Here is a 23060-nt window from a genome sequence, read left to right as displayed (position 1 = left end):
CGACTATCCGCTCCTCAAATGCACCAAACACATAAGTTTCCTTTTCACACTATTACTACTATTAGTAATGCATTGTTCTTCATCTTAAACATCAAACAATTGTTTTTCATTAAGAACTGTCAACCACAATAATTCTACAATTTGACCGTACAAGGAGTGCTTTGGATACTCACAGACACTATAGTCGTTCTACGGAAACATTTCACTTTCAGTTTCGCAAAGTTGAAAGTATATAAACGCTTTAATTTGACTCCATTGAATCTACTGCAAACAAATTCCAGTGCATGCTTGCACTAGTCACGCTGCCCAAAGAATATGAGTCGTCATGGCTGACTATACCGAATTCGCGTACAATTTGATTTCGCCGGCCATCAACGCGGTTCAACTCATGAAAGCAGCATGAATCATAGTCAGTGCCCAAGCAAATAAATGACCGCCCCAGTCACTCGCCGAAAGTAAACACCATAAGATATCCGTGTAAAAGTCAAAAATGGCAACTCGGTGGCAAAGATGAAAAACGAAATACTCCTGTTTGCGGATATCCTAGGAGGGACCCTTGCAAGATTCACTGTGAAAAACTGAACCATAGAACGGCCTAACTTTATGCATTCAGATAAAAATCGGTTGGCAAATAAGTATTTTATGAATGTTCGGCATGCGAAGAAAAAGCCAGGAATGATTACAAAGATTATCCCGTGTCTGCAAGCATTGAATCAATGTTTTCCTAAGGTGGACTGCCACTGTGGGACGGTGCCCAAAATATGACTGCAACAGAATCAACTAGCACAACCTTCGGGACACTGGGCCCAGCGTATGGTCAGTGTTTCAACTGTCCTTCGTTTGGTTAATAAAAAGTTAATGAAAAACTATCTAAGAGTACTTCATTAATATACTGGAAACAAAGTCGATAATTCTAATAATAATAATAATAGTTAACTTTGTTGGCACCATTTTCACACATAGCAAACCATATCATTTCTTGATGTATAACAAGTTTTATTATTTGTTTTACTTTTTCCAAATTCAAATCAAGAACTATTTGAATTTAAATGCCTTAATAAAATCAGAAAACATGTAGTTAGCCAAACCCACGATGGAGATTTGTTTTACCAAGACCAGTGGAAAGGAGTTCAAATTAATTCTAGAATAAGTGTGACCAAAAGATGAAGTCATGAAATCGTCATAGAATTTCACTGTGTATTGGAGCTTTGGATCAGATTTTTATTAGGTTATTGCAAGGTGGAGATAGATCATGCTTGCGTATGGAGAGCAGTAAGAATCCAGGGCTCACTGTAGATGTCAATCAATATCAGGCCATCCCCATGGCACCTGTGTCTGCATCAACCCATGTTGCATGCAACGTTCCATAGCGCATTAAAGGGCTAAACTCATTCGCCCTTGTAAGGGCTACCCCTTATAAAGCCTCACAGGTATCTGTCTTCCTCCATTCGAAATTTAGTGGTTGCAGTGCAGTGAAGGAAATATACTAGCAGTGGAGCCCACCCGAGAGATACCTGGTTGTGAACATTACACATCCATTTGCGAAATCTCCGTCGGCGAGAGAGAGAGAGAGAGTCTATAGTTTCCTCCACTAATGGGAGTGCTTATCATCCAATTAATTTCTGTCTAGGGTTTTTGCAGTTGCACTGAACAAAATGGAAACCCTACACCAGAAAGCCACTTCTTCTAGCGTTAGGACAAATTCTTTGGGGGCGCAGAAATGGATGAGCTTCGTTGCCTCAATCTGGATCATGGCAATAAGTGGCTCCAATTTCGATTTCTCCATATATTCCTCAACTTTAAAGACGGTCATGGATATTGATCAGATAAAGCTCAATAATTTGGCTGTGGCGTCGGATCTGGGGAAACTGATCGGCTGGGTTTCTGGCATAGCTTGCATGTTTTTGCCTACGTGGGCCGTTCTAGGCATTGCGGTTTCCTTGGGTTTGATCGGCTATGGCCTTCAATGGCTGGTTGTCAGTGCGACTATCTCTCCCCTCCCCTATTGGGTGGTATGTAACTGACTATTACTCTCCACTTTGAATTTGGAAACTTTTTGGATTTGATTGTATGTATGTTAACAGATTAATACTAGAGATTTTAGATGTCCGTAGTTTAAATTTAAGAGGGTTGTAGATTTGATTGTGTATATGATTCATTAAAATAAAAGCTAAGAGTATGATTATTTAGTTCAAGCTCGCTATTCTGATGATAAATTATAGTGAGGATTTTCAGTTCTTGTTTGCTCACTATTCTGATGATGAATCCTAGTAGCTGACTATTCTGATTCTGATGATGAATCATAGCAAAGGTTTTCTGTTTTCTTGTTTTGATCTGGACTTTCTGTTCTCTATGTCAAGCTTGCTATTCTGATGTTGAATAGTAGTGAAGATTTCTCTCCTCTAACTTGCCGATACAAAATTGTAGTGGGGATTTATCTCTTTCTATCTGATCATGAATCACAGTGGAGATTTTCTCTTCTCTCACACTCTAATAATGATGAATCAAAACATATGACTCAAAATAGTGATAGAAAAAGATACAAACAACCAAATTGAGAAGCTCTAAGAGTCGCATGTAAATAATTATATGATTCAAAGAAGTTTACTAAATTGTTTTACTGACATCTTTATCCAATATTGTTACAACGACGCAGATGTATATAATGTGCATGATGGCGGGCAACAGCATCTGTTGGTTGAATACGGTTTGTTTCAGGGTGGCGATAAGCAATTTCCCTGGCAAGAGAGGAATTGCCTCTGGTCTGAGCACCAGTTATTCAGGCCTAAGCACAGTCATTTACACAAATCTTGCCAAGGTCCTAAAACCCAACAACCCTTCCTTCTATTTGCTCTTGAATGCTTTCGTGCCTGTAATTGTTTGTCTCATCAGCGTTTTCTTCATCAAGTGCCCACAGCCGAACTCTGCCATTAGAGACGAAGGTGAAAGCAGAGACTTGTATACTTTCACCTTTATTGCAGTTGTGACGGCGGTTTATTCCATAGTTTTTGAGTTCCTCCCCCACGGAGACAAAGGCCGGGAAGGGGCGTACATGGCTGTGCTGATTCTTCTCCTCCTTTCTCTTCTGTACGTCCCTCTGAAAGCCTCCCTGCGAATGAAGAAGCTCGAAAGGAGCGCCTCCACGCGGGTGACTGACATCGAAGCCGCGAGAGAGATGAAGAATTGGGCAGATTACATGCATGAAATCGGCGCAATAGATCTGAGTAGTGACCACAAGGATTTCTCTGACCTCCGCCGCCAAAATTCAAACCATCCACAACCTGTGCAAAATCACGACACGCGGGTAGATGATATGGACCAACATGAAGATCAGATTTCTGTTACAGATACAGGGGAAAACCCCGGCTTTTTCAAACCAGTTCCCGCCATAGGAGAAGAGCATGGCGTGTTACAGTTGCTCCGAAGCCTTGATTTCTGGCTCTATTACTTCGTCTACTTCTGTGGAGGAACTGTTGGGCTTGTTTACATCAATAATCTGGGCCAGATAACTCAATCGCTGGGATATTCCAAAACCCCAAAATTGGTTTCCCTTGTCTCATCCTTCGGATTTCTTGGGCGAATTGCATCTGGATTACCCGACTATTTTCAGGTCCGAATCACTCTTCCTTTTATGGCTTTATCACTATAGGGGAGATTTGGAAAGTTGTGGGTATTTTTAATATACTTCACATTAGAAGATTTTTATGTAAATAATTGATAGATCATGTCAAAGTTTATTATATAATTCGATTTTTGTTTGAAGGTGGATGAATTTATAATAACTGTGATTGAATGGCGTGACCGCCTTCAATAAATTAGAAAACATAAAGTACTACAATTCCGCCTGCTTCAGAAGATGTACAGACTGAGCTGGTCAGATATAAGTGCTGCATTTAACGTGGATACCTTTGTCTTTAAAGCTGTCACAAATAATCCTTAGGGGTCCGGGCCGGACATGAAAGGTTGCCATGTATACTCGAAATGGCTGAGATCACCAAGGGATGCAAAACACGTTTCATGCAATCCTACTATTGCTCTCTACCATTGATCATACGATTGATACCCAATACATAATTTAAAAATATAGAAAATGATCTATTTCACTAGTTCAATGCAATTGAATTAACTTTTTATTGGCTAAAACAATTGTATATTTATCTAATGTCCTTTTCTTTCTTTCATTAAGATGTGATATATCTCTACCATTTTTTTAGTGTTTTGAAAAAAAATGTAAATGGTTTGAATTGTTTTTCAGAGCATGAATCGAGGACTACCAAGGCCAATTTGGTTAGGAATATGGACGTTGCCCATGGTACCGGCTTTGTTTGTGTTGGCTTTCTTCGATCAAAAGCAATGGATTTTGTATGGTAGCACAGCCATTATTGGCGTCTCTGCAGGAGCCATAACTAGCGTAGCAGTACCAACGTCTTCAGAATTATTTGGCATGGAGCATTTTGGTGTGAATCATAATATTCTCATCTCCAACATTGCTTTTGGCTCCCTTCTCTTTGGTGACTTGGCAGGAATGATGTATGATCACACTACATCTTCAGCTCATAGCAACAATAAAGTCATCAATTGCTTGGGAAAATCATGTTATTCCAAGACCTTTTTAATGTGGGGAGGTGTATGTTCATTTGGACTTGTACTTTCTATAATTTTGTGTTTTAGAACATTAAAATTATATAAAACTCTATATAGAAAAAATATATTTCAAAGGTAGTTAAACGTTGAAAAAACAAAAAGAAGATGAGAGGATGTCAAGAGTTTCATGGCTTTCTATATGACCATACCATTGTAAAGTTAGCCAACATTTCAATTGTAATTGATTTTATAGTATACAAATCAATTTTTCCTTATTATTTAATCTAAATTGAACTTATAATTTCCAAATCAGATTTTCTATAATTTTCTATTCTAATTGATTTTATTTAACTAAGTCAAAATTCTCATAACTTTTTATTACAGCTAAATTATAATATCAAAATTACTTTTTCCACAATTAAAGTTTACACTTAATAAATTATTTTAATTTTTAAAAACTATAATTACTTGTTTTGAAAAATTCAAAAAGTACTTTTAAATGTGTAATTATTCATATATCCAACTTTATATGATATTGACAATATTACAAGCATCCACAATACTTTTAGGAAAACAAGGCATAATATTTAATTATTCAACAAACAAAGACAAACATGGTGTAAATTGGAATTAGTGTTGCGGGCACATAACCGAACGTCACGAATGTTTAGATGAGGTAACCTCATAAGACGGCGATGGTTTAGAAATATGTGTCCACTCGCAATCAAAGTATTTTAAAGCCGTGTTTATTGAGGAAAGCAATGAAAGAAAATATGGAGACACTTCAGTCCAAGTAGATCCACTAAGTCAAATAAAATTCACATTCACAAATGTGTCCCACTTCTTGTCAGCTACCAGAGAGAATGCTCTCACAACCATCTATTTATTCCGGAAAAGACTTTAGAACCGTAGAAATAAAGCTATTTATTGAAGAAATTCATGTTTTAGTGTTAGTAAAGAAATAATTATTCCTGTATTATGCACCTTAATCTATATGTTTTGGATTAGTTATTTATAAAATTATGTCAAAATTAATTTAATGAAATGTAGTAGACGTGTTTACGTTATAAACAATTTAGATTATTTCCATACATTATTAATTGTATATTCCTTAAATCAATTTTATATTTAGAAAATTTAATATAATTTAATAAAAATATAATAATATGACTAATATCATAAATAATTTTAATGCTAAATAAATATTGATAAATTTAATAGGAATATAAATTTATTGGTAAATGGGTCTTTAGTCTAATGGTGAAGTTGAATAGTTCTAAAGTAACCTACCAAAAATCAATTTTTGTTTGGTACAAGGTTTTCACATTATAAGAGGGTCTTTAGTCTAGTGGTGGCTTTCACATTGCAAGAGGGTTTTTAGTCTAGAGGTGAAGTTGAATAGTTCTTAATGAACCTACCAAGAATCAAGTTTTACTTCAATATAAGGCTCTGACATCATAAGAGATTATTGTTAATAGGTATTTATTCTTCTAGTAAAATTGTGTGAAAATTAACACTATTACAGTCACTGATTATTAATCTCCTATCATAAACGATTAATAAACTATCAAAAATAAATTCACAGCTAATATCAAAAAATAACACAACTACAACTTCACCAATAAAATACAGAAAGAAATTCACAACACAAAAAATAAAATATTTTCAGTCAAATCATCCCTGGAAAAGCCCCTAAGAGAAAACCAGTTCTGCGGATGGAAAATATATTAACTTCAACATATCAAGAGATACAAAATTCCTTGCCTCCCATTGGCAGAATTCAGACAATCTCCTAATTTCTCGTGCTAATATTCCCCACTACTATCCCCAACGCTATCATTGTGCCCTTGTTAACACTACAAGACCATTTTCTATCACTGCAAATGCTTCTACAACTTGTGTTTCTCTATTATGTTCCCCATATGCCTCTCTTGCCTCCCTTTTATAATACCTAACCAAGCAATTTCTAGTTGCTTCTTGATCAAGACAACCTAACCAAGAAGTTTCTAGTTGCTTCTTGATAACAACCTAACCAATAGATTACTAGTTGCTTCTAGAAGGAATCAATTAACTAACAAATATTTTCCAATTAATCACACATGGATGAACAATTGTCCAAGCTACCTAAAAAAAAGACTCCCTCTTAGCAAGGAAGTTGTTCTGCATAACACTTAACTTATCTCTGAAGAAGATGAATTTAGCCTTCCCTAATGCCTTAGTCAGAATGTCTACTACCTATTCTTCTATAGGTATGTAGTATAATTGAACAACCCCTCGTTGTTCAAGACAACCTAACCAAGAAGTTTCTAGTTGGATGATAACCTGACCAAGAAGTTTCTAGCCTACTACTTATTACTTTATAGTTGATCAAGACAACCTAACCATGAAGTTTCTAGTTGCTTCTTGATAACAACTTAACCATGAAGTTTCTAGTTGCGTCTCGATAACGACCTAACCAAGAAGTTTCTAGTTGCTTCTTGATAACAATCTAACCAATAGGTTGCTAGTTGCTTCTAGAAGGAGTTAATTAACTAACAAACATTTGTTAATTAATCACATATGGATGAAAAACTATCCAAGCTACCTAAAACTAACACTCCCTCTTAGCGAGGAAGTTCTTCTACATAACACCTAACTTATCTCTAAAGAAGATGAATGTAGCTTTCCCTAGTGCCTTAGTTAGAATGTATGCTACTTGTTCCTTTGTAGGTATGTACAGTAACTAAACAAACCCCCATTGCATACAATCTCTAATGAAACGATATCTGGTGTCTATATGTTTAGACCTACCATGAAACACTAGGTTCTCAGACAACTTGATGCTACTCTAATTTTCGTAGTGTATCATTGTAGTCTCAACCTTCTGACCAAACAAGGCTACTAACAACTTCCAAAGCCATATAGCTTCACATGTCGCCATGCTAGCTACTGTGTATTCTGCTTCTGTTGAACTTAGAGCCATGGATTTCTGCTTCTTGTTGAACCAAGATACAACTCCTGATCCCAAACTGAAACAACACCCTAAAGTTCTTCTTTTGTACATTGTACTTCTACCCAATATGCATTAGTGTAGTCCATCAACTTGATACTTCACCTCAAACATATCTGAACCCATACTCAATTGTGCCACACAAGTAACACAATACATGCTTGGTAATTGTCCAATGCATTCTCTTTGGTTCAACCATGAACTAACTAAGAGAGTTTACTATAAATGTTATATCTAGCCTAGTGTTGACCAAATACATAAGCCAGCCAATCAACTGTCTATATAAGGTGGGATCTACATCCTTTTCTTTAGATGTATCTACCTTCTATGTGTGAAAAATGTAGAAAAATATGCAAAAACACTTCTATGAATCTGTATACTTGAAATCCTTCAAAATAACATCATGAAAGTGCACTATCTCAAGAATTGACTCATAGCTTCCTATCATCAATGTGCAAAGACCTTCAAAGGTTTGAAGTGGTGGCTCTCACATGAACATTAGCCTTGGTCTTCACAAGTACATCCAATGAATGAAAGATTTAAATGATCATAAACATGCAAGATATCTCCAAGTCTCCAAGAAAGCTTCAAAAAATGTAGATATCATAATGGTAGCATAAGAAGTCATAATCTTCTCATAAAAATGCTCCAAGTTCTCAAGGAAATCGCATGAAAGCTCCAAATAATGGTGATAATAAAATTGTCTCCCCCAAAATGAAGGAAGGAGGTCTCCTTATATACCAAAGCTAAGAGGCATTTCCAAATTGGAGAGAAAATGAAAATTAAATGAAAATGTGTGACCCACATAAGAGAATGTGCAATTAGCATTTAATTAAGAGATGTGGAGTGTAAAAATCCATAAAAATTATAAGATGAGGGGTGTTTTTATTTCATTTAAATGTAAAATAATCCCTTTTCTTATACAATAAAGTGTGTGACATTTATTTAATTATTTCTTTGAAAATAATAATTATTGCACATGAAATTAAGTGAGGAGGGGTTTTATTTAATTCAAAGGGAACAAATTCCTTTAGTTAAATAATACAAAAATCAAGATGATCCAACCATTTATTTAAAATTAATTAAATAAATTAACTCCAATTCAATCAAGGAAATTGATGTAAAATAATAATGATTAATTAAATAATTCAAATAAATTGAATAATTCAAATAATTTAATTTGATCAAAGGAAATGGTGATGTAAATATCGATTCAAGCTTGAGATAAATTATGAAACTGGGGCACATAGTCAAGGTGACTACTTTAGGGTGCATACATTTGCCCCTCTTTGACTAATGTGTTTCCACATACATGACAAGAACATTAAGTCAAAGAACTATAACATAAAGTGTGTATAAAGATTGATTTATGTCAAAATTATATAAAGATTAAGCATCTAACTCTCATTCCCTCAACATGCCATCTAGGGCCTTATAGTGCCTAGAACACAATATGCCACTATGGGTCTCATAATTGTAGGTTTGCCCAAAGAGTTTTTAGCAACTATAAAATTCATGAGATATATATATATATATATATATATATATATATATATATATATATATATATATATATATATATATATATATATATATATATATATATATATATATATATATATATATATATATATATATATATATATATATATATATATATATATATATATATATATATATATATAAAGGCAAAAGATAAATATAAACACCCAAAAAATGAAAAATCACGCATTGACTTGCCCCAAGTACAATATTCATCTGCCCCAAGCTAGGCAAAAAAAGATGAGTAGATTTTGAATCAACTTTGCAAACAATGAAGCTCAATAGAGTGTTCTTGCCCCCTCAGGATCAAAATAAAAATGAAGGAAAGACTATGCAAGAACAAGATAGATATGATCAAATCAAAAAAAGGTTCATGATGAGAGATAAGCAAGACATAGATCAAGAAACCAAGGTTAAATCAATAAGCATGAAAAGCATGCCCCAAATCAAAAGAAAGAAGGGAGGCAAATGAAAGACAAGAAGATGGAAAGAAGAAGTGGTAAAATGACTCAAAAACCATCAACTATGCAAGATATGACATTTCGATTGAGATCACGAACAAGTGACGTGTACTAAAAAGCACAATCATGATCAAAGTTGATAGTAAATAAATGATGAAGGAGACCTCCAAAAGGTAAACAAACAAATCAAAACCTTCAAAAAGACAAGGGGGTAAAATGCATGTTCATGTCCATATGATGCTTATGTCCATTCTATGCACTTACTCATTTTGGCCAAGATTAAGATCCTAGTTTTAATCATCGAGCTAATGTACACAACCTTCATTGGTCAGAACCATGAAGATATGAATGTAACTCTATCGAAAAGATCACACAATCATCACTAGTCACTGAAGTAATCTGAAGATATGAATGTGATCAGAAGCTTCCCACAATCATCACTAGTTACCAAGGAAACTATGATGATTTGAATGGGATCTAGTAGTGTTGAGAAACACTGTGAGTCTTGAGATCAAAACCACACAAGCAAGAAATCAACCAAAAATGTGTCTCATGGTCCATAGTTCTCTAGCTATGCATCCTAGAGAAAACCATAGAGACACTCATCAATACTAATCAAATCACTCAAAAACTAAAAAGATAAAAATAAAAATAAAGAAAAATAAAAGAAAACACATGCGGGGAATATAATAAAACATACAGATATAGTGTAGTAAATATGTATATATAGCAATGAACAATCATCATACAAAGAAATATCAAAGTATAGCTCAACATTAAGTATAAACTAAAGCATGACAATCAAGACAAGACTCTCAGGGTAATCTTAAGAAACATTGTTTTGGTGTTTAAGTTATTTAAGGAATAATTTTATTGATATTGAAAAATGCCATTCTTTTCTTTTTTCTTTTATAATTTTTAATTTTTTTTTGGAATATATCACTTTTTTTGTATTTTTTTAGGACCCATAAATATGTACAGATGCCCCTAGCAAGAATAGACATCAGGGATAGAAATTTTTCAAATGAAGCACATCAATAGGATTAGGGAGCTGATCTCCCTCAAGTGTAGACAAAAAATAGGCACCCAATCCAAAAGTAGCTATAATAATAAAAGGACCCAACCAATTAGGATCAAATTTTCCTTTTTGAGCTCTATTTTTTTAATTCATAGGATTCTCATGCAAAACAAGATCTCCCACTGAAAACTCTCTAGGGAAAACTTTCTTGTCATAAGTCTTATACAATCTTTTCTAATAAAATCTCATGTGACCAAAAGTAGTTTTTCTCTTCTCATCGAGTAACTCAAGTTCTTGTAATCTCATAACTATGTAATCTTCATTTGTCACTAATCCATTAAGAGTAACTCTCAATGATGGAATCTCATCCTCTAAAGGCTCAATATTGTAAATATGAATAACATCCTTGCTAGCAACTATAGAATTAGAGTCTATCAAGTTCCTCTCAATTTCCCTTGATCCATAATGTTGTCTAATAACTAGAGAATCCAGCTCATGAGAAATATGTGAGTTTGAAATCTCATTAATTTAACTGGGTTGAGAATCATAAGCATGAATCACAGCAATACCCAAATCAACTGTAGAAGGCTCTAAACATAAATCCAATTCATACTTATTTGAATATGCTCTTTCATCATTGTTTTGTATATCTAAATCATTTTCAATTTTTGAAGAAGAAGCTTCATTAACTAAACCATGTACATCTCCCCAAAGAAGATTAGTAAAATGGATAAAATCATCACATATATCTTGTTGATCAAGTATATACACTTCCTCATCATCATCATCATAAACATCAAAGATGGATCCATCATCATTTTCTTCTTTGTAAATCCAATATCTAACAACACTTTCTTCTTCCACTTCTTCCATAGGAAGTAAAGGTTCAACCAAAGAAACAACCTCACATCCCTCCATTTCACTATTAAGTGTCTTAGATTCTATCACACATTCTACATATTCTTCAACTGTCTCATTTGAAACTCTATCCAAAGGCATATGTGATTCTGCTCAAATATTATTGATAGCCAAAGTATTAACTCCTAAAATACACACCTCAATTTCATTATGTTCAAATGTAACACACCAATGATATGTGGAAGGAACGGCTTTCATTTCATGTATCCAAGGTCTACCCAATAAAATGTTATAAGAAAGGGTACTAGTATCAACCACATGAAATAGAATATCTCTCTTAACTGACTCAATCCAAATAGGTAAAACAACCAATCCTTTAGATTGTCTTTCATTACCATCATAAGCTCTAATAGTAACCCTTTTTCTAGTATCAATGTCTTGTTCTGAATATCCCAAATTTTCAAGTATGTTGAAAGGACAAATATTCAACCTGACACCTCATTTATCAACACATGTCTAACAAGAGTTCTGTGAATCATGACTTCAATATGTAAGGAAAGATTATGTGGATGATTCAAATCCTTATCATTTTCTTTAATTGTAACCATGTTGATAACATTGTCTGCATTAGAATATCCATAATTTTGATTAGAATAAGTATAATTCTCTTGAGCTTTCCCATTCTTAGATGATTCACCCTTTTCATTCTTAGGCAATGGATCCTTATAAGCTTGATGATCATTATTAGTAGCATGACTAGCACCATCAATTACTAACTTTCCATTATTAATCAAATTCTAAATATCGTGTTTTAACCTTTGACAATTTTTTGTAGTATGACTAGTTTTGCTCTGATGATATTTACAATAAGCATTATCATCCTAGCGTGGACCCTTCACAAGAGGTGGTTGCCAATTCTCAATCAAATTTAATAGCTTGCCATCAACCAACTCTTCCAAAACATCCTCATAAGGTCTACCAATCTTTGTAAAAGTTCTTCTCTCTTGAGGATTTCTATAATTGTATCTAGAATTTTTTAAATTTATTTTTGGTCAGAAGATGCTTGAAGTTTCATAGCATGAACACTATCTAATAACTTGTAAACTACTTGGTCATTAGACTTAGGTGCATCAACTTTATCATCATTAACCACATGTTGATTCCCTTTATAAGAAGTACTCCTATTCTTATTTCCATTGTTGTTATTATTCTTGTTGCTATTATGCTTGATAATTCCTTGATTCTTCAAAACATCTTCAATACAAAAAGTTGTTTCTACCATATTATGAAAAGTCTCAAACACCCATTTGCCAATTTTGTTTCTCAATTCAGGAAACAAATTACTCACAACTATATCAATTTTCTCTTTTTCTAGAATTTCTCTAGAGTAATGAGAACATAACTCTCTCCATATTTGCAAAAAGGTAACAAAGGGTTCTCCTTGATCTTTTTTGAGGCTGCATAAATCCAACATAGAAACTAGTTTTTGAACATTGTAAGAGAAGTGTTGAATAAATTTTTGAACAAGGTCCTCAAAATTCTTAAGTAGGGGAGTAATCTTAGTGAACCATTCCATAGCTTGACCATTTAAAATCCTAGGAAACAATCTCATAAGATAAGCATCTTTATGTGTAAATTCCAAGCTCAAAACATTAAACTATCTCATATGATCACTAGGGTCTCGATTCCCATCATACTTATCATAATGAGGAAATTTTGTTTTCTTAGGGAATTCAACCTCTAGAATACTCCTCTCAAAAGGTAGAGGACAAAAACTCTATAGAGAAAATGGATTCTTAGGTGTAATTGTATCCATTAATATCTTCATATTTTTCTCAGTTTGTTCTTAAAATGAAGGATTTTGTCTCTTAATACTCTTATTCACATCAAAATCGTAAGGTACTTGAACACCTTTTTTGATTAAATTCATGAAGTATTTATTGTTATTAATCTAAATGTATTGATCCATGTACTTGTGGAATTCTGGGTCATGCTCTAATAAATCATAATCCACACCAAAACCTTGTGTAGTAAATTAACAGTGTTGTTGTAAATTCCTTGGAGGAGATATTTGCCTTTACTGATATCTAGGAGGAGGAGATGGTTGTCTCCTATTTCCTTTAGAAGATTGTGAAGGTGAAATATGTCTAGTAACTCTTAGAGAAGGGGAAGGAGGTGGAGAACCATTATCACCACCAAGCAAAAGTTTCTGACGTGCTATTTCATGAGCTCTCTTTTCTGCCTCACATTGTATGAATGCATCCATGTAAGCTTGTTTTTCTTGTAGAAGACGTCTCTCCTCATCACCTCTAGGAGATATAGGAGGTGGAGAAACATTACCTCTTTGAGAAAGAATATCATTAAGCATTTGTTGAACCATATCTTTAGCCATTTATCTAGCTTGGGCTTTTGTATAAATACTCACTTTACTAAACTGACCATTAGGGGTTCTTGGAGTTTTGTTGAGAAATTATTGAGACCTAGCAAAACTTTCATTGATTTGTTGTGCTACTTGTTTCACTTGCTTCTCCAAGTATGCTATCTTTTCCAATTCATCTTTTCTGATTTTATCATCCATTGGGTGAGCATATTTAGGTGATAATCTAGGAGGAGCAAGAAATGGAGAGTAGTGCTGATTTCCTCCAAAAAAATCATTTGTTGAGGTAATTCCATCAATATCTTCATGAGTTATGCAAGATCCCAAAGGATGAACCCCATGTTGCCTCAATAATCTATCATTTATCATTTCATCCATACTTTTATCTTTGCTTCCAGTGAATAACATGTCTTGCTCAAAAAGTGAAGAGGGCCTAGGTATGTTCAATTTACTAAGATTGCTAGGAGTAAACTCAATTTTTGTTTTTTCCTTAGGTGTTTGATCAAAGATAGGTTCTTTTACTTTACATTTTTGATGAGTTGGAAAGAAGGGTAATTGAAAAATTTTAACTTGAGGTTTTTTACCGTGACTCACTTGAAACCTAGTCATAATTGACATGAGAGGGAAAATACTAGTAAATAGGAAGACTCCAAGAAGCGTTAGTATCACTCTTGGGTAGTAAAGTAATCACTTTTCCAATTAATAAGGTGTAATAATGTAATTTTTTATCACTCTCGTTAACTTAATCAGCCAATAGAGGTCTCATGATTGGTTAACACAATATGCTACTGTTGGTCTCACAATTGTGGAATTATCCAAGAGTTATAATGTTCTATAATAAAATATAATAATATGAGATAAATTGATATGTTTAGACAAGTGAATACCCACAATCCAAGGATGAAATCAAAGAATTCCAAAGAAAACTTTCTCCACTAGGGAAATCTCTAACTTTGCAAGCTTTGATGTTGGTGACAAGATAAGACAAGACTTACTAACTCAAAGATAACTATGATGCAAAGATCCAAAGTGGCAACAATTTTAAATGCTCAAGATTAGGTCCACAATGGTCAAATCAACTCAAGAATGATAAAAGAATGGTTACCCTAGAGTCCAAATGATGAATGATGAATTGTCCTTTTTTAACCAACTAAGATCAATTTCAGATTTATAAATAATAATCAGGCACATAGAATAGCAATTAGAGATTCCAAGAAAATGTCTAGAAGTAGTGGGCAAGGGACAAAGCAACCTTGCACATGAACAAGAATAGTGTCGTATTATGAATCCAAACCCTAGAACCACTATTGTGTATGTTCTCAAAATATTTTGCATTCACGCACATAGTCCTAGAAAAGAAAATTTGGCAATACTAAGGTTCTTAGTAATGGTCAACTTTATAACTTTTGCAATCTAGAGTGGGCAAAATCCAATCCCGGTGCACCAAGGTTTTGACATATTCTAAGAATTTAATCAATAAGAGATACTGAGGAGATCCGACAACCCAACAAAAGACTACACCTATGGGCATTTCCCCCACAAGGACATTTATATAGTGGTTGCTACTACCAAGTCAAAAATGGCTATTATCGCATGAGGTTTCGTCCATGTGGTTAACCTAATAAAGAAAGTGTCCACTACAGTTAACCCTCTCTAATCAAGGAAGACTCACAAAGTTGTACCACAAGGGGACTTGGTTTGGATTCAAGGGTTCCAAGTTTCTAATTTGCCCAAAAGGGAAGAGAGCATACTCCTCTAGCCTCTTCACCTCACCCAAACATAGAAAACAAGATTCTTTGACACGCTAATTAAAAATCACCTCACCAAATTTTTGGAAAAGCCAACAACAAACACCGACAATATCTAAAGAGAAAGTACCAATGGATGTTGAGAACAAACACAAGTAGAATAGTGAGACAATGACAAATAGCCTTCCCTACCTACAAGGGGATTTGTCATCAAGAGGAGCTTCATATGTAAAGCAAGTGAATGAAGCTTAGTCCCTCAAGATTGCCAAATAGTTTTCTTAGGACCTAATTACTATTTGAAACATATATGCGTGAAAACAAATATAGATCCAATTTTAGAGCACCAAATGAAGTGTGAATCTATGAAAGCATGTAAAAGCACCCAAGCCAAACACATGAGATGTTCATTTTAGTTCCAAATCAAAATGTTATAGAGATCCAAAAAAATACCTAATAATCCTTACAATGCATCTTTTCTCTTTTGTACCTTTCATTTATGCTTGAACACTCGCTCGCAACAAATAAAGCAACAAGCAAAACAAGCAAACACAAAATGTGCAATATATAGCCAACTTATGAAAAACTAGGGTTAGATCTGAAAATCTAATTTTTAAGAGTGATAATAATTAGTAAATAACCCAATTGAAAGCTCACATCATGCATTGATCCATTTGGAAAATTAAATGCAAGCTATTCATTAAATGCCCTTTTTTAATATTGATTTTTGACCTAGTCATCAAGATTGGACCTATATAATATGAATTTGGATCCAAAACCCTAAATACAGAAAAGAGACCCCTATCAAAAATTAGAGAGCTTTCCAAAAATGTTAGAATTTTGAAAACATCTTTTCATTTGTGCACTACAGAGCCATTTTGTCAAAAAAAGACTAGTTTTTGCAAATAGAATTATTGAGCCTTAATATGATCTCTAAAATCAAAACACAAAGAACCAACCCTATTTAAAATTTAGAGTCCTTTCCAAAAGTGAAGATTTTTCTAAAAATTGTGCTAATTTTCATCCTAAAATGATTTTTCATGAAAAATTATAAAATATCGAAAATATGTCAAAAAAAATTGAAAATTTCACTAAAGCTTCTTTGATATGTCGCCAACCTAGAAAAAAAATTCAATCCAAAAATACCAAGCCATTTGGGAGATATTATTGAATCTTTGAAAATCTAGGGTTCTCTTCTCCAAGCAACTCTACACAAGGGGTTAGCTCCAAAAATATCAAAAACCAACATGAAAGAGATGGGTTGCCCCATGATGGGCACCAAAAATATGTGTGAAAAGTGTGGACAAATATGCAAACACACTTCTATGAATCCTTATACTTGAAATCCTTCAAAATAACACCATGAAAGTGCAAGATCTCAAGAAATGATTCATAGCTTCCTATCATCAATGTGCAAAGACCTTCAAAGGTTTGAAGTGGTGGCTCTCATATGAACATTAGCCTTGGTCTTCACAAGTACATCCAATGAATGAAAGATTCAAATGATCATGAACATGCAAGATATCTCCAAGTCTCCAAGAAAGCTTAAAAAACTTTCTATCATAATGGTAGCATAAGAAGTCATGATTTTCTCATAAGAATGCTCCAAGTCCTCAAGGAAATCACATGAAAGCTCCAAATAATGGTGGTAATAAAATTTCCTCCTCCAAAATGAAGGAAGGAGGTCTCCTTATATACCAAAGCCAAGAGGTATTCCCAAATTGGAGGGAAAATGAAAATTAAATGAAAAGGTGTGACCCACATAAGAGAATGTGCAATTAGCATTTAATTAAGAGATGTGGAGTGTAAAACTCCATAAAAATTATAAGATGAGGGGTGTTCTTATTTCATTTAAATGTAAAATAATCTCTTTTCTTATAAAATAAAATGTGTGACATTTATTTAGTAATTTCTTTTAAAATAATAATTGTTGCACATAAAATTAAGTAAGGAGACATTTTATTCAATTAAAAGGAAGAATTTTTTTTTAATTAAATAATACAAAAATCAAGATGATCCAACCATTTATTTAAAATTAAATAAATTAATTAACTCAATTTAATCAACGAAATTGATGTAAAATAATAATGATTAATTAAATAATTCAAATAATTTAATTTGATCAAAGAAAATGGTGATGTAAATATCGATTCAAGCTTGAGATAAATTATGAAACCAAGAGATGACCATTTTAGGGTGCATACACCTTCCTTCAATTCGTGGTAATGGGTGTAGACATGGCTTTGCAATCCTCCATCCTGAATCTCTTCAAGATTTCAATGTTATATTTCCCTTGACCAAGGAAAATCTCTCCATCCATTTGTCACACCTCCATGCCTAGAAAGTAGTGCATAAGTCCTAAGTCCACCTCAAACTCTTCTGCAAGGTCCCTCTTGTAGTCTTCTATGAGCCCTAGTGAACCTGTAAGAAGCAAGTCGTCTACATAAAGAACAAGAATGAGAATGTCACCACTAACCACAAAGTAGTAGAGGTTAGCATTAGTTTCACTCCTCACAAAGCTCATTTCCTGTAGGTATGTGTCAACGTGCTCATACCACACTCTGGGAACCCATTTGAGTCCATACAATGCTCTCTTCAATCTACACACATGGGTCTCTTTGTTGTGTGCTCCAAGCCTTTTGGTTGCTCTATGTATATGCCCTTGTTAACTCACCTTTAAGAAATGTTTTCTTGACATCCATTTGATAGATTTTCCATCCCGTTTATGTTACAAATGAAATCACAGCTCGTATAGAAGTATACCTAGCCACTGGAGCAAATGTCTCCTTGCAGTCTATTCCCTCCTTCGAAGAGAACCCCTTGGCCATGGACCTTGCCTTTTATTTTTTGTGGCTACCATCTGCACCATGCTTTATCTTATAGATCCAGATTGGTCTAGGAACTACCTCCCACACATCATTCTACATTATTGAGGAATACTCCTCAACCATAACATCTCGCCATACTTGATGTTCTGCAGCCTCCTGATAGCTGGAAGACTCACTATCTACCAACTAACTAACTAATCCCACATAATCATTGAACTTGGTTGGTTGCCTCTATTGTCTAGTACACTTCCTAGGAGCTCCCACAAACTCTTGAGTATCCCTTCATGTCTCTTGAACATCATGTTTCTTGCTGCCAACTATACAGGATGAAATATCAACCTTTGAGTCTTCTAGATGCATCTATTGTTGTACTTTTTTATCCATGCTCTATGAATCTTCACCACCTAAGCCTACACTTGTACTAGTAACTATACTTGTGCTTTGCTACCCTTGACTAGGCCTTGGAGCTTCTGCAGGCTGCTCACTCTGATCATATGCTAGCAAATCTCTAGACCTTCTAAATGCCTTTTCCTCCATGAACTTTACATCACGTCTGACAATAATTCTTCTAGTCTAGGGGATAAAAATCCTATATGCCTTTGTGATATCACTATACCCAACAAAGCACCTTGTCTCTGTAGTCTAAACTAACTTGATATGTGAGTAAGTGCACCAAGTTGAGGTGCCAAAAACATAACACACAAAAGATTTTTTTAATTTCACAAAGCACATATGTGCTATAGTGCACACGTACCTTTTGAAACCATAAATTTTTTATATATGGGCTACAAACCCATGCCCCATTTTATTTTTTTGTCTTTACATTGTTTCTCCTCAACAACGTGCATGCAAATTGCAAACATTGAAGAATTTTGTCACCTGCCTCCTCAAAATGCCTCCTCCTCACCAAAGATCAAGATTGGAATCATGTAGTATGTTTTCTACTATTTTTTTTTGCATTTTTTTATAATTTTTACTTTATTTTGTAGGTTTTTTAAAGTTTTTCTTGAAATTTGTTTATTTATTTAGATAGCAATTGGTTTCTTATCAAGAAATATGAATAATGAACTAGTACCAAATCTCCAATAGGATCAACAAAATTAAAATGAAAACCCTCCACAAGATCTAAATCAAAACACTCCACAAGATGAAAATCAAAACCCTCCACAACAAGAGCAAGAAATTCCACAACCTCCATTGATTGGAAGATCTCCTCCTGGCACCCAAGATAACATAATGAATGAAATAGAAATAAGAAAAAATGAATTAGAAGCACTCATTGATAGGTTGAAAGCTTGTGGACAAACCATTCTGATGAGAGGAAAATTCACATCCTCCCTTGAGTTCATTATGACCCATGTAGCTTTTGTTAGTGGTCAACTGGATAGATGGTGGATGGTCTTTGATGCCCCTCCCTACAATAATCACGAGGTTTCAATGTATTTCTTAAAAAAATTATATTGTGAATTTGTCCTTGGGTAGATCCCCAATTATTTTGATATATTAGAATCTCTGGGTAGAGGTGGGGGTTCATCATTTGAGAGGTTGGGGGCACGTCATGACCCTCATGTAGTTAGGTTGCCTATTGTCAAGCCACAAGGTGTGCATGTGATTATTCCTTTAGTTGTGAAGGAACATGTTGAGACCAACACTCTAGGGACTATCAATGCTTTGATGCAGACCCTCATTCATTACATCAGTCCATTAGTTGAGGAGGAGCCTTTTGTGCATCACGGTCACATGTGCACATCATGTGGATCCTTATTCACATTTGGCAATCATGCTAGAGATAGTATGGATGATGGGCTAGTCATTGATAAGTTCTTGAGTGACACATTTGGCATTGACACATTGGTAAATTACAATTATAATCAACTAATTTGATCACATTTCATATGTATAGTGAAAGGCTAATTAATTAGCATGTATTGACATTGTTCAAAATTTAGGGTAAGAGTGTTGATGGCCCTAGTATAGATTCCCTAGTCTCATTTTTCATCTCGTCGATGAGTCAAGAGTTATGTATCATTTTAATCATTTAAAATTAATACATATATTTATTAAGTAATCATATGAGGGATTCACAACAAAAAATTATGCATGTGCATCAATTCTCTACTGGACCATCAAATTCACAAGGGACTTTGAGCCTAGGCATGATACGAGATTTGTAGAGGTACATTTGTTTCATTTTCATTTAATTCATTTGATTATATTCATTTCATGTTTCATGTTACATGTAAATTATATTATATGACATGTAGTTGTTGATGTTTGAGACTACTCATCTTCACTAATCCATCAATCGTGGAGTTGCTACAGCGATTGCTAGTTCAGAGCCATTGACCGAGGTATGAATTTTTTTATTTAGTTTTAGTTTTTGTTTATAATAGTTAATATCAAAATTTAAAATATTATATATAAGTGATTATATTGATTGAATTTTTTTAGAGCCTTATTACACTTGATCATCTGTAAGCCTTTAGGGTGGACGTATAAAGTGACTATTTGATGGCAGTAAGAAAATAATTAATTTTGTCTGTACATATATTTGATTTCAATATATAATAATTATTGATTCATATCTACTTTTTTTGTATCAGCTCGAGTTAGAGAAGAGCCTAAAAAAAAAAGATGAGCGAGCGTGTGAGGAAGATCCCATCATTCCCATTATCTCCCTCCACACAACGACCAAAGACCTCTAGGGATTTATTTCCTTCCCCTCATGGGAAGGAGATGATATAGTTGATAGACACACATGTATAGGCATTAGTGGAAATATATGTTGGATTTAATGTTGGTGGACATATTCAATATACATTTGATATTTGATGTATGACATATATTTGATGCATGACATTATTAGACTTATGACATTATTGGTTAATATATAATATGTTTGTTCATGTATGACATTATTGGTTATCATAATATATTATATTTTTGTTAATGTATGACATTATTGGTTATCATAATATATTATATGTTTATTCATGTATGACATTATTGATTATCATAATATATTATATGTTCATTCATGTATGACATTATTGGTTATCATAATATATTATATGTCCATTTATGTATGACATTATTGATTTTTTTTCTTTTTTACATTTTAAGTACATTTAATGTATTTCATTTTAATGTAAATTGCATCCAAAATGATGCAAAGTGCTCACACCAAAAGCCAGTGGATTCCCAACAAGAACACTTTTAAGGAAAACTACCTTTTGCACCTTCCTAAGTGTCTTCAAAGACTCTTTCCAACTTGGTTACAAAATTCAAAAAAATTCTACCCAACTTCACAAAACTACTTGATCACTTTCCCTATTCAAGACTTGGGAAGTAACAAGGGAAAAATGAGCAAATTTGAGAAATGGATCATAATCAACTTCTTGCTTCAAACCAACACTTTAGATACTTCAAGGAATAACTAATAACTATCTTATAAGTTTGTCTTCTATTCCATCCATCTAAGAGATTCGTCAACATCCTATGAGTGAAAATAATCTTCCAACATCCTATGACTATATTTTCTTTGCAACAACATGTAATTTGTTGATTTTCGAACAACTCTTCACAAAGGGAAGTGCTTATGTTTCAAACCCATGAAATGGCTATTAAGACAACCAAGAAGATCCTTAACATCTTCCACTAACTCCATTTAGTGATAACATGCAGCAAGAGTAGTGTTTGATTCTGACAAAGTACAAGTTTTATGTTCCAAACAAAAGTAATGATATTTGACAATAACTCAATGATCCTATAAGCAAGTTTAACATCAATAGTGATTCCTTGCCATATAAAAAAAACTTAATAATCGCCAACACCTTATGCCTCCTCTAAATTCATAGAGGGTATTTTCATAATTTGATATCCATTCCAATTGATTACCAATTTGTTTGATTGGTTACAAGGTTAATTTTAATTTTTTTCAAAAAATTGCTAAAATTGCCAAAAAAGTTGTTAGCACCTTTTATTGCAAAATGTAATTTTTGCACTAACTCTTCCTAGAACTTAACTAAGTGATTTTTGGTAACACATAGGACCTATAAAAGGTGCAATGAATCTCAAAACACTTATTGATTCAACTTATTAACAAAAAAACCAAAAAAAAAAAAAAGTGTTAAGACTAAGACAACTTGGGTTTATAGGTGACCTAAAGTTCCTTGACCTTACAAAAAAGGATTATGTTATTACCATAAAAAAATAAAATGTTCAAAATGAGGTGTATGATCACCCCTTTACCTTCTATCACGATTCTCCATCATTGGATGAGATGACATATCCAGTTGCCAATGTCAAAGATTACTGCTCTATGACATTTAGTGACTCATACGGATGATTCAATTCAGCATGCCCGAGAATGTTCAACTGCTCAATGGGATGAGAGGAGCTTGGTGCTAGGGTTTACATAGCCACTTGAAGTTAATAGAATAGATAGTTTAATCCCATGAAAAATGGTGAGAGAGGTTCAATAGTTGGCAACTTTGTATAGGCCAACACTACAAGTTTCAACATCACCCAAGATGGGGTCACAAAATCAAAATGGAATAAGATCTTCAAAAAGTGAGAGAGGTTATTGTAGATCTTCACAACATGGTCCTATACCACATATAATCACATATACACCTCACACAATCTCTAAGATATGC

General features: G+C 33.8%; 1 protein-coding gene across 1 annotated transcript; it reads left to right on the top strand.

Moving 5' to 3' along the window:
- Window positions 1–1446: 1446 nt before the first annotated feature.
- Window positions 1447–4859, top strand: LOC149577821 (protein NUCLEAR FUSION DEFECTIVE 4-like). Its single transcript, XM_089826036.1, has 3 exons — window positions 1447–2012; window positions 2657–3610; window positions 4256–4859. The coding sequence occupies exons 1-3, from the start codon at window positions 1656–1658 to the stop codon at window positions 4721–4723; spliced, it is 1779 nt and encodes a 592-aa protein (XP_089682162.1). The 5' UTR covers window positions 1447–1655; the 3' UTR covers window positions 4724–4859.
- Window positions 4860–23060: the final 18201 nt, after the last annotated feature.

The sequence above is a fragment of the Cupressus sempervirens genome, chromosome 1 (assembly GCF_028749045.1).
Source record: "Cupressus sempervirens isolate cs-2001-9-10 chromosome 1, ASM2874904v1, whole genome shotgun sequence".
Lineage (NCBI taxonomy): Eukaryota > Viridiplantae > Streptophyta > Pinopsida > Cupressales > Cupressaceae > Cupressus > Cupressus sempervirens.
The sequence above is the reverse complement of the archived record's forward strand: the minus strand, read 5'-3'. Positions and strand labels throughout refer to the sequence as shown.

Bases quoted from the DNA above. Each gene is read 5' to 3' on its own strand.
- LOC149577821 (XM_089826036.1), top strand. From the start codon at position 1,656: ATGGAAACCCTACACCAGAAAGCCACTTCTTCTAGCGTTAGGACAAAT. The intron at 2,013-2,656 runs GTATGTAACTGA...ACAACGACGCAG, and splicing joins CTCCCCTCCCCTATTGGGTG to ATGTATATAATGTGCATGAT. The intron at 3,611-4,255 runs GTCCGAATCACT...ATTGTTTTTCAG, and splicing joins GATTACCCGACTATTTTCAG to AGCATGAATCGAGGACTACC.